The 13244-nt window shown below is 34.2% G+C and overlaps 2 protein-coding genes across 4 annotated transcripts; one reads left to right on the top strand and one right to left on the bottom strand.

Annotated features, from left to right (window-relative positions):
* LOC18783656 (structure-specific endonuclease subunit SLX1) lies at window positions 1901-5577 on the top strand. Of its 3 annotated transcripts, none has more exons than XM_020560217.1 (4): window positions 1901-2026; window positions 2231-2323; window positions 2637-2770; window positions 5456-5577. In XM_020560217.1, the coding sequence occupies exons 1-4, from the start codon at window positions 1952-1954 to the stop codon at window positions 5505-5507; spliced, it is 354 nt and encodes a 117-aa protein (XP_020415806.1). In that variant the 5' UTR covers window positions 1901-1951; the 3' UTR covers window positions 5508-5577. The 3 variants fall into 3 exon arrangements, with proteins under 3 accessions (XP_020415806.1, XP_020415807.1, XP_007217574.2); XM_020560218.1 differs by having other exon boundaries at window positions 5310-5491; XM_007217512.2 differs by lacking the exon at window positions 5456-5577 and having other exon boundaries at window positions 2637-2968.
* On the bottom strand, window positions 7289-12769 carry LOC18783644. Its single transcript, XM_007216952.2, has 5 exons — window positions 12614-12769; window positions 10757-11851; window positions 9461-10365; window positions 8517-8573; window positions 7289-7764 (listed from the first exon to the last, which is right to left on the bottom strand). Exons 2-5 carry the CDS (start codon window positions 11718-11720, stop codon window positions 7519-7521), a joined length of 2172 nt encoding a protein of 723 aa, XP_007217014.1. The 5' UTR covers window positions 11721-11851; window positions 12614-12769; the 3' UTR covers window positions 7289-7518.

The following is a 13244-nucleotide window of genomic DNA, read 5'->3' as shown; positions in this document are numbered from 1 at the left end:
AAATTTTTTGGCAAATTACAACTTAAAAGTTCGGTCACTATATAATATTTTAATATAATTTATTTAAAATTTTAAGATATATTAATAAAACCGCCCGGCTATACTATTTTTTAAGGAACATTATAAAACTGAGTATTGCCATGCGGCTAAACTATTTATTAAATACTATACGGGAAAAAATATGTACGTGTTTTATTCGGAATTTTTTTACCAAATTAGAACTTAAAAGTTCGGCCACTATATACTTTACTTAAAATTTTAAAATATATTATATGTGAGAATTATTTGTATAATATATGAATTTTATGTATCGTATTGAAATTTTTTTAAAAAAATGTGTATTAAACATGAAAAATACATACGTACATATACAATACAAGTATTGTATGTTTGTTTTTAAAAAGCTTGAAATTTATCAAGTCTTGAAGATGTGTATAGAACACTGATGTATTATTGAAAAATACATACATATGTGTATAATAGACTATTTAATGTGAAAGTGATAAATTCTTTATATGGGTAATAACTTTGAAAAAGTAAAAAATAAAAAGGGGACAATAGAGACTCAGGTATTGACAAAATAGTAATGGATAATGCTCTAAACTACTCTTATCGATAAACGAAAATCAGGAAAAAATTTTAAGGAAAAAAAGGATCCTAAAAAATAAATATAAAGAGTATAACCGCTCGGCTATACTATTTTAAAAAATTTATAAAGAAATATAGTATAGCCGGGTGGCTATACTATTTATAAAAATACTAAACATGAAAAAATATGTATGTGTTTTATTCGAAATTTTTTTGGCAAATTACAACTTAAAAGTGAGAATTATTTGTATAATATGTTTTACAACTATATAATATTTTAGTATAATATATTTAAAATTTTAAGATATATTATGTTTTTTCAATAATATGTGAGAATTATTTGTATAATATGTGAATTTTGGGTATCTTATTAAAATATGTGTATTAAATATGAAAAATACATACATATATGTACAATACAAGTATTATACATTTGCTTTTTTAAAAGCTTGAATTTTTAACGAAGCTTTAAAACGTGTACAGAACACATGTATAATAGATTATTAAACGTGAAAGCGGTAAATTCTTTATACGAGTATTAACTCTGAAAAAGTAAAAAATGAAAATGGGATAATAGAGACTCGGGTACTGGCAAAATAGTAATGGATAATGCTATAAACTACTCTTATTGATAAATGAAAATTGGGGAAAAAATTGAAAAGAAAAAAAAGGATCCTCAAAAAATATATAACGCATATAGCCGATCGGCTATACTATTAAAAAACATTAGAAAATAATTGAGTATAGGCGCGCGGCGATACTGTTTTTAAGAAACATTAGTACAACCACGTATAGCCGACCGGCTATACTATTTTTAAGAAATATTAATAAAACCGAGTATAGCCTGGCAGCTATACTATTTTAAAGAAAAATAAAGAAGAGAAACCGCCTAGTGAATAGGCTGCCACATGTCAAACAAAAGTATAGCGGCGCGGCTATACTATTTTTATAATAATAAATAAAATTGAGTATAGCCTTTTGACTATACCATTTTTTAAAAAAATAAGGAAAAATCCGAGTATAGGCGCGGCTATACTATTTATATATAAAAAAGTCACCTTCCCTCGATTAGGTGGGCACGTGTCAAATTAAGTATAGCCGCGTGGCTATACTACCAGCTATACCTTTTTTTTGGTTGATCAAGAAGCAACCGGCCACGTGGCAAAAACTTTGTCACTCCCCAAGTACAAGCGCAAGATCCTGACCGTAGAAAACGGAATCTGAGGCGTAGAGTTCAAACAGTGAAATAAGGGTTAATATATTCCAACGGTCGAATTGGATTGACTGCATTTTAATAAGATACGCCTGAAAAGAGAGATGGAAGAAGCAGAAATCCCAGAAATCCTAATCACGGAGGAGGAAGATGCAGAAGAAGGACGATTCTTCGCATGCTGTTGAGCTCTCGCAGCCCCCGCTACAAAGGCCACACCTATATTTGGTACCTTCCATCTTCCCCTAATTCTTTTTATTTTATTTTTTCAAATTCCCAATCTGTTGAGAATAATAAGATCAATCTTGATTTGAACATTTTCGATCTGAACTTCTTTAAAGTTTGAGACTTTCTTGTAGAGCTTGGAGTAATAAGAGAGCCCACTTGAACTCTGTGCCTTTGTTTGTGCTTATTTGGGTGATTCTGATACAGATTCACAGTGAACCCACGGCGTCGTATAAGACAGCAAAATGGTGCAATAGCGCAAGGTGCTTGGAGATGGTCTTGTGCATCTATGTTTACCAGGTCTCTTAATTTCTTTCTTTTGTTCTCTTTACAATTAACTTGTCTATTGATTGCTCTGTATGATCTGTTTGTGTTTTTAATTTGATTGATTGGGACAAATTTCTTGAGAATTATATTCCGATAATTATTTGTCATTTGAGGATATTTCCAGCTTGATTGGGACCCGTCTTGAGTAGGCACCAATTCTAGGATCAATTTGGGCCTGATTAAGATTTGACTAAGTGGGATTGAAGGTTTTTTATTATTATTTTAGGATGTATATTAATTGGCCATTTGGGACCTTCTTTCTAATGTTCCCTTGGGAACTTTGCAGTTTGAATGGGCCTGGCAGCACCCAACTGTATCGAAGGCAGTTAGGCAGGCTGCTGCAAGCTTTAAATCACTGGGAGGGGTTGTCAGTAAGATCAAACTTGCATACACCATGCTCACTCTCCCTCCTTGGCAGAGGTATCATCTTATCTTGTCTTATTATCTTCCTTGTGAGTTGTCAATGGATGAATATACATATGCTTGAACATAACTGTAGACTTCTTTTCAAAGAAACATTAATAAAACCGAGTATAGCCATTCAACGATATTATTTTTTAAAAGTATCAGGAAAAACCGAATATAGCCGAGCTGCTATACTATTTATAAAATACTAGACATAAAAAAAATATATATATATACATGTTTTATTCGGCAAAATTTTGGCAAATTACAACTTAAAAAGTTCGGCCACTATATAATATTTTAAAATATATATTATTTTTATTCAATAATATGTGAGAATTATTTGTATAATATGTGAATTTTGTGTCTTATTGAAAATTTTGTAAAAAGTACGTGTATTCATAAAAAAATATGTACGAGTATTGTACGTTTGCTTTTTAAAAACCATGAATTTTACTGAGCATTTAAGCCTTGTATAGAACACGGATGTATTATTGAAAAATAGGTACGTACATGTATAATAGATTATTGAACGTGAAAGTGGTAAATTCTTTATACGGGTAATAACTCTGGAAAAGTAAAAAAATAAAAAAGCAAAATAGTAATGGATAATGCTCTAAACTACTCTTATCAAAAAAATTGAAAAGAAAAAAAGGATCCTCAAAATATATACAGTGGTGGATCCATGAAGTTTTCAAGGGAGGGGCAATAAGATTTTGATAGGACAGAATTAAGAAAAAATTAAAGAACATATTAAAATGATTATTATAATGAAATATATATTACAATAGCTATAATCAAGTAATTGAAGCTAAATAATCAATCTTAAAACTATTTTTATCTAGGCTGACTTGCTAAAGAAATAGGAATAAGCTAGGGAAGGTTTGTAGAAAAGCTGTGACAGGTTTTAATAGATTGGTCAAGACTCAACATTTCAGTTTTAACTAGTTGGGCAACATCCACAATGGACTTCCTAAATCACCTCCTTAGCTAAAATTTAGGGAGGAATACCCATCTTCAACCATACTCTCTATCCAGCTCCTAAAATAAGGAGACTTCTAGGAGCTCCTAAAATAAGGAGACTTCTAGGAGCTCCTAAATTTGAGGAGAGAGAAAGGACTCCTAGTGACTCCTTATAATTAAATACTTCTATATTTAATATTATTTTGAGGATTTATTTAATGCCAACTATTTTTATTATTACTTTGGTGTCTACACTTTATTTAAAAATTGAATTAAAAATTATTAAAAACATTTATGACTCTTTAAACTAGGGAGTATGGTTGGAGTTGAAATTTTATAGAGAGCTCCTAAAATAGCTTTCTAGTGTTTTTAGCTAAATTTTATTGTTTATTTATTAATTTTGTCAAAGTTGGGTAGGAAAAGGAATTTTATTTCACCAAAACGGTAGAGTTTGACTTTTAAAAAAACTTTCATTGAAACCTGCGTTTCATTAAACAAAACTAAAGGACGACGTCGTTTGTGAAAAAGAAAATTAGGGTATAGAGTTATCTTCTTCCTTCGTCAACCATCGCCTCAGCTTCCATCAGAGGCACCTCTGCAACACATCGTGCACCTTGCATTGCCTTGAACCATGCTAGTTTGTGTAACTTGCCAAATGATTGGCTCCTTGAGGTGATTTCCAGACCCCTTACATAACGCTTTAAAACCTTGGGCGCTAGCGCAGAGAGGCAAATATAGCACCTCCATGGCTTTTTTCCGACGAGAAGAGGTGCAGGTGCACCTCCTTGCGCCTCTGTAAGTCTACACTAAATATATATATATAGCCGCCTGACTATACTATTTTTAAGAAACATTAATAGAACCCAATATAGCAGTGGGGCTGTACTATTTTTTAAAAAAAATTCAGAAAAAAACTAAGTATAGCCGCGCGGCTATTCTATATATATTTTTTAAAGACAACCCGCCTAGCGAATAGGCAGCCACATGTCAAAATAAGTATAGCCGCGCGGCTTTTTAAAAAGCTAAAGTTTTACCGAGCCTTTAAGTCGTGTACAGAACACAGATGTATTATTAAAAAATAAGTACATACATGTATAATAGATTATTGAACGAGAAAGTGTTAAATTCTTTATACAAGTAATGACTCTAGAAAAGTGAAAAATAAAAAGGGGATAATAGAGACTGGGGCACTAACAAAATAGTAATGGATAATGCTATAAATTACTCTTATCGATAAACGAAAATCGGGGAAAATATTTAAAAGAAAAAAAGGATCCTATATATATATATATATAGGTATACTATTTTCACTACCTCTCAAATATTCAATCTCAAAATAAAAAACACTCAGAATGGCTTGCCATAGTGCAAAAATCTGTTTACTAGCTATATTTTTAACATCTTTTTCTAAAACATGCTTTGCAGATTTGCAATCAACTCTAACTAAAAAAATTTGATTTAAAAGATCATCTTGAAATTTACTGATGTATAATACTATAGATAAAATTTCTTTTTTAATAGTACTATAATTAATTTGAGATTGACTCCAAACTCCGGAACGAAATCGGACAATTTGCTCTGGTGACCCAAGGGAAACTCTTTGCTTTAGGATACCACCATAACCAGACTCAGAAGCATCTGTCTCGACAATTTTCAAAGAATTGGCTGAAGGAATACCAAGGCATGGAAGAGACTTGACATGAACTTTAATTTGTTTAACTATTTCTGTATGACCAGGAGTCCAAGCAGGAAGATTGCTCTGGAGACAATCAAACAGGGGCTTGCATAATTTTCTTAAATTTTTATAAAAATCAGAAATATAATTCAATGATCCTAAAAATCTCTGTAATTGATTCTTATCTAAAATTTGATCTGGGAACTTATCAGCAAAGTGGATAACTCGATCAATTGGGCTTATCTGAGATTGATTAATATTAAATCCTAAAAATCTAACATTGGTTTGAAATAACTTAATTTTCTTAGCTGAAAGAACTAAACCGTTTTGCTTGATTATCTGAAGGAATTTATTTAAATGCTTCCAATGTTGCTCAATTGACTCTGAAAAAATTAAGACATCATCAATGTAAACTATGGAAAATTGACTATATTGATTAAAAATTTCACTAGGAGCATTTTTTAATCCAAAGGGCATGACATTCCATTCATAATAACCAAAAGGGGTTACGAAGGCAGTCTTATATCTATCTGATTCTTTAATTTGAATTTGCCAGAAACCACTTTTCATATCGAATTTGCTAAAAATAACCGCTTTCTCTAACTAATTGACTAAATCTCTTTTATTTGGGATTGGATACCTAATCCATTCAAGTACTGCATTAAGGGGCTTATAATTGATTACTAAACGAGGGGCTCCTCTTTCTAACTCTGCATTTTTCTGAACATAAAAAGCTGGACATGACCAGGGTGATTTACTTTTTCTAACTATTCTTTTCTGGACTAACTCGGTGACTTCCTGTTTACATAATTCCATTAACTCTTGACTCATCTGGATTGGACGGGCTTTAGTGGGAATATTCTTTTCACTAAAAGTTTTAACGTAAGGTAAAGTAACGACATGTTGCTTTCAGTGCCAAAAAGCATTAGGTAAATCAGAACAAACTTCATTTTTTAATTTTTCTTCAAATTCAATTATTTGAGACTGTAAAGATTGATCTACTAACTGTTGTTCTACACGTTTAAACTTAATTTCTTGCTTGAGAAAATTAACTTGTTTTGTCTTATTTTGAATTAATCTAACTGATTTGGAAACTACTGACTTCTGTAAAAACCTAAGATTGTGTAATTCTGGTTTGGTTAAAAACTCAAATTTAACTCTTTCACCTAGGTGACTGGAAGTAACGCCATCATATTCTACTTGGAAAGGGTAAAGTAAAGAGATAAAGGGTAAACCTAAAATGACTTCATCCGTGATATTTTGAATTAAAACAAAAGACGTTTTAAAACATATGTTATTTTGGCATACATGGGCTTTGGGTAATTCATAATTTAATTTTAATGCTTTACCAGACGTTGTTCCTAAAACTTCTCTTGATTTCTTATAAAATTGGGTTGGAACTAGGCCTTCCTGAATACAATTTAAATCGGCTCCTGAATGTCGAAACGGTTTCCGATTTGTCTAATTTTTTGTAAGGATGATCTATAAATGAAGACCTAAAAAATAGATGGTTTGGATCATTGAGAAAAAAATGGTAGGGTGCCCTAAAGGGCGCCCCTCAAATAAAATTATTTGAGGGATCCCTCAATAGAAGGGGACTGTGTATATATATATATACACACATCGCTCGGCTATACCATTTTTTTTTTTTTTAAAAATTGAATATAGCTGCATAGCTATACTATTTTTAAGAAACATTAATAAAACCGGGCTATATTTGAATAGCTACAGTTGGACAAGAGCGGAGGTGCCTAAGGAGTACAGAGGTCATGTTGAGTCAGGCTGTTATTTGGAGATACAAATTCTGCACTTAGTGTTTAGTAAAACAACTTTTTTTTTAAAAAATTTATAAATCGATAATGAGAGGAGGGAATCGAAAACAATACATCGGTAGATGAATAAATGCGCTTAACCATTTGACATTATCACACGAAAAAAGCATTCAGCTTCATTTTTAAACTAATAACCTTTCAATCAATCAAAAACGTTTCCTACACTTCGTCAAGAAAATCTCAAACTTGGCATCTATAATATCATTTGGCCGGAGCAACATAATTCCCATACTCACAGCACCCTCTAAATTTGAGAAGAAATAAAAGAATGAGAATGTCTCAAATGAGAGACGTTATTTGGGTCTCATGCACTTGAGAAGAACGTCTACAAATCTCTTGTACATGTGGCGCTTTAAGTACATCCTCTCTACTTTCTCTCTTCCTTTCAATCCCATTTGCTTCCTTGCATTTGGGCTTTTAAGCAAAAACCGGATATTTTCAGCAAGGACACGAGTTCCGGGATGCCCAACAGGATGCAGCAGACCTGTTACATTGTGTTCAACAATCTCTGTTGTACCTCCAGCTTCTGTTCCAAGCACCTGCTCCATAAAATGACATCATTCATTTGATTCTATTCAAGGTCCGGTGCACAAAAAGATCTAAAGCAGCATGGAAATGAAGTTGCATTTGAGAGTCAAACTCGTAGAAAATAGGAATGATATTGTACGGACGACAGATAGTAATGCCATTTTGTTTCAAGCAGGTTTTAATTCTGTACTTCTACATGGTTCATGTTGTTTTAAGAGGAAAAAAACAGGGAAAGGCGTTACAATGCTAATCTGCACAAACAATCACTGGTTTTTCATCATTGCAGCCAATTCAAATTCTATTTCTAATGAAGGATACTTTCACTTAATCCTGATAACCATGTTTATGAAGATGAGCTCCCATCTCCCTATAAATACAGGTTTACTGATCTCAATAGGAGACTTGTTATGCGGTGTCTGTCTGACAGGCCATAACAATTTATACTGTTTGATGGGCCCTATTTCTTGGCTGCAGAAACTCCCCAGAATATACCTAAGGTCCAACTGGTTATCAACTAATTTAATTAAGCCTTATGTTCCCGTTTTTTTATTATAGTTTTTTTGGAGTTTGATCAACATTGTTGTTGATTGTAATGACTCATGCTACCGCAGAAGGTGGACAGAAATGAAAGATTATGCCACACAACAGTCATATAGCATGTCTTTGCATATGTAGGTTCAGTTAGCGAGACTAAATGTCATCAGTATAACTATCATCCTAGCGGGCCTTAAGATGAGGAATAAAATCAAGTCAGATGTCATACCGGAAGACCGAATGCCATGGCTTCAATTGTAACTCTCCCAAAAGTTTCTCCCAGTCCCTGTACACCATTTTACATATAGTGTTATTTCCAAATAAAATAGGATAATGAGTTAAATGAGTACAAGCATAAATCAAGATTATAAATTCAACTGAAATGAGAAGTGGGGTTACAAACACAAAATTAGATTTCCAAGAACGGAATCCATGCTTTAAACAGAACAATAGCATTTGGTGGTATGCATACATGCATTATACCAGATGAAATCTACTAGGGGGTTGAACCAATGATTTTGCAGTTGGATTACAAGAGCCTGGTATTATTATTATTATTATTATTATTTGTGTATTTTTTTTTCTTGACAAGATCATTGGATTGATATCTACAATAGAATTCATGAATTTGCGATACAGAAGAAAAGTCTGAATACTTGAGAGCAGTCCTCGCTAATACTACAAGGCATATCAAACTTGTGCACACAGTGGAGTGCACACAAGCTGCTCCCTGTTCAATATTTTTCTTTTTGCAATGACCTTATATTAAAAAAAAACAAAATCAATCTTCAGAGAGATCGGAAAATCAACCTTATTCTATCAACAATTGTTCGACATGATTCATGATCACCTGATTTGTTCTCAATTAATACTGCCAAAGATACCATCTTCTCATGTGGAAAAGGAAGTTCCACGTGTCTGTCCTCAGTCGTGGTACATCTTAAAAAATTAGACTGACAAAAGATTTTTATTCAAACAAGCAATACTACCATACACATTGTGCTTCTGTTATGACATGGGACTCCACCATTTAAATGCGTAAAATCACAGTTGAATTTTTTTCTTTCCCCTATTTGAGCATTATATATAATTAATTTAAAAAGCAAAAAACCATAGCTTTTCTCTATGCACTCATCATAAATAAGAGCACTTAAGACTAAGAAGATGGATCACCTGAGAGTTCATGACATAAACATCAGCTGCAGAGTATAATGCAGCTACACGTGTGGTTGCGGGAGTCCACAACACTGACTTTGACATGTTTGAATGCTGAGATAGGAATCCTAAAAGTTCTTTGACATAAAGCACCTTATTGCTCTTAGATCCAACAGAACCAATAAGAAATTTAACAGACTGTTCCAGTGTTCCTCCATTATCCGACAACACTTTCCTCTTATGAGTGACATTGAAGGTCAAATCACCTGTATCATCAAAAGAGGTATAGAGACTACGTAACCGCAATTTTTTTTTCTGGGGTTCATTCAACTGGACATCAGATTCGTTGGACAGTGGTAATTCATTTGATGATACACCATCATCATTCAACTCTTGAAACAAAGCTCTCAAGTGATGTTTTCTAGCCAAGGTAGAGCGGGCTTGGCGTTTACGTACTGGGTTTTTTATCTTAGAATTATATTTCAGAGGTTCTTCGATCACCAAGCGTGCTGATTCAAGAAGCAAGAGCTGCCCCTTTCCAGGGTTTATACTGCTCAGAGACATCACAAGCATATCATTGTCTGTTAACCCCATTTCCTTTCTGACTGAATCTCGCAATAACTGCCTTTTCTCGAGCATCTTCTCAGTACTAGAAGATGGAGTATTAAGTGAACAACCTATGCCAGCTACAAAGGCCAGCTCATCATTAATAGAGAGTGGTACAACTGCAGGCTGAGACCTCAGCTTAATCTTTTCTTCTTCGCACCAATCTAGCCATTGTTTAGACTGTGATTCTGATAGAAAAGCCAGCATTTTCACTCGGTTAAGCACAACCTTCGCCCGATCAAAGTATTCTCTCCGGTTTTCCATGATCCACCAAGCAATTTGACTTGCACCAGCTGGAAAATGATCCATGTATTGATCTGAAATAAAATGTTGATTGTCTATTAGTATTGTAGTATACCACATGATACATGCAAATGAAGCAAAGCAAATCAACTTCACACTTAAGAATGGCACTTTCTGTCAATTAATAAAATAGCTAAGATGATTGTCACTTAGTTTAACAGAAATTTTAATGACAAGAAAAAACCAACAGAAAATAAAGTGTTAAAAGAAGGAAACCATGTAGATACAAATTAGAAATTACAAATGGAATACTGACTGGAAATTTATATCTGATGCATCCCAGAGAAAAATGGAGGTAGAGTTGATTAGTTAATATTATGCACTTTAAACTTTTTGAGATCAGCAAATGCACTGAATTTAAATTTTATTAATTACATTAACGGATTTTTGGAAAATAGTTCTCACCAATCCATGATGCACACACTGCTGACCCGGCAATGACTAGATCTGCCTTCATGGCAGTTTTGAAGCTTTGTTCTACTTTGTCCTCAAGCACCTTGATTCTTCTCCTTGCTAGCTCTGGCATCAAGCCACCCTTCTTGCTAAGAACTACAGCAGAAACCGTGGCTCCACAGCTCAAAAGCTCTGTTGCCAGCTCCATCATAGAAAGTGGAGCCCCAGTCATCGAAAGTTCATGGAATATTAATAGAAATCTCCTAGACCAAACAAGACGTGCAAAGTCCCCCTTCCTGTCACAGGTTCCAGACCGCGTTTTAGGACTCCATTCCAACGTTCTATCTTCTACAAAGCCAAATGGACCAACAAGCATCCCATAAGAAGTATTTGTCTTAGGAATGTCCAGTTCCTGCTCCTCAGTCTCATGGCCTTCAACCTCCACTGTTTTCTTCTGCTTACCATGCACTTTACCACGTAGACTACGAGCTGATTTTTTACTCCTCTTCTTTGAACTTGCGCTTCGACGAGATGAAACTCCATTCTCCTTTTTCGTCAAAACCACATCTATGCTTTTACCAGCTTTTACTTGATTTTGGTTGGTCTCATTCTTAACTGCCATAGAACTGTCACTGGCAAGCAAATCTCTCCTCGCATTCTGTTCAGTGTCTGAGTTTCCATTGCTTGCTTTATTTCCAAACCCCAAGAAGTTCTCCTTGTTGTTATGAGCCCAACTGGACTGAAAATAAAATCCAAGATAAGCCCAAAGGGTAATCAATAACAACCAAAACAATAATCGATTGCTCCGAAACCACTGCACACCTCCGCTGCTTCTAGCTTCTCTCCGTGGAGTTCGGCTTGAATTCAATCTCCGAAATGAAGGAGAATTTCGCGGACTTGATCTTCCTGACAATGTAGACTTAAAACTTCCACTTCCCCTCGATGACTTATAATCTCCCCTACTGCTTTCCTCCATTGGTTTGTTTGACTATTCTATGTCACCAAAAAGCTCAAACCACATTGTTTGAAGAACATCTATCACTTAATTTGGTAGCAAGGCCTCTAAGAACACTGCAACTGGTTAACCTCTTACAGTGCTTTGAGTTGCTGCAAGAATTAAGAATAAATAAAATTCATTATCCATAAATAGAAGCAGAAAACCCTTGTTCAATCATTGAGAATACTTTTTTTTCTCTTTTCTTAAAATAGATTCCCGAGTCAAATCAGTTGTTGGAATCTTTCTTTATGATCTTAAATAGCTCAAAGATTCAACTTTTAATTTGTCTGAGCGTAATTTGGAGTTCTGAGCAATCAAACAGAATAACTGCATTCAGCATTCCATGTTACACCAAAATATAAAAACCACACAGATTCATCCATCGTTATTTTAGCATCCATAGCTATCTATGAAGATTGAACCATTGAAAAACTTGGTTTTCCCTACTAACAAATAACAAAGGAAAGAAAAAAAAAATCAAGACCCAAAATTTCATTTTTAATTTTTTTGTATTTTACCTTTCCAGCATTGTATTCGCAATGAAACACAGCCAAACAAAGAAAGAAACTACTCGGGCTTAAAACTTATTGAGAAAGATCAACTAACTTGGACTTCATTCATTTTCTTTCCCTCCATTTTCTCGGAAGCGACTCCAAGAACTGAACCAAACCACCCAAAGACTCGCAGATCAACACTTAACCAAGATATAATGCAATTTTTTTCAAAGCTCATTCATCATCAAACCTCACAAAGAAAATATCTCCAATAAAAGAAAATTAAAAAGATTTCAATCTTTTGCTGTTTTCTGTTGTTCTACAAGATTCACTGATTCAGTTATCAACTATGAACTTCATGGCTGAGAGATAACTTACATGGATTTATCGCATGCTCTGCCCTCTGAAGCTGAGACTTCAAGATCTCCAAGTTCTTGAGTGAAAAATATAGAAGTTGCAGAGAGAGAGCGAGAGAGAGAGAGAGTGACTGAGTGTAAATAGAGAGAGAGAGAGAGAGAGAGAGAGCGTTATTATGTCTGAACTCTAAATTTCAACAGATTTTGATGGCACGTGCGAGTCAACCCTTGTAAATGGATTCAGAAGCAAGTCTGGTGTGATTCCCTGCGGCAACAACTATTCTATAAACATGCGTTCGTGTTCAACAACTGCAAGATCGATCGCTTCGGGCCACGTGGACCAGCCTGCTTAGATAGATGTTCCGAGATTATTGCAGTTGACCTGCTTTGAAGAAAATTTGTAGGCTGGAGGTCCCATGGTGGCGTCGGTGGGTCTCACAACCAATCCTGGCCCTGCGATTTATATTGTCATTTCTGATTATTTAATTTCCTTTTGGACCCAACGCTCACCCCACAGGACTTAATTTTTTATTTTATCTTAGGGGTTAACAGTTTTATTAGTCCTTAAAATTTAATTCGATTTGCATTTGAGTACCTCAATTTTCAAAATGGTTCCTGTGGTCCTTCGACTTTAGTTTCATTTGGACAAATAG

Source organism: Prunus persica, chromosome G3 (assembly GCF_000346465.2).
Source record: "Prunus persica cultivar Lovell chromosome G3, Prunus_persica_NCBIv2, whole genome shotgun sequence".
Lineage (NCBI taxonomy): Eukaryota > Viridiplantae > Streptophyta > Magnoliopsida > Rosales > Rosaceae > Prunus > Prunus persica.
This window is presented reverse-complemented; position numbering and strand designations above follow the sequence as displayed.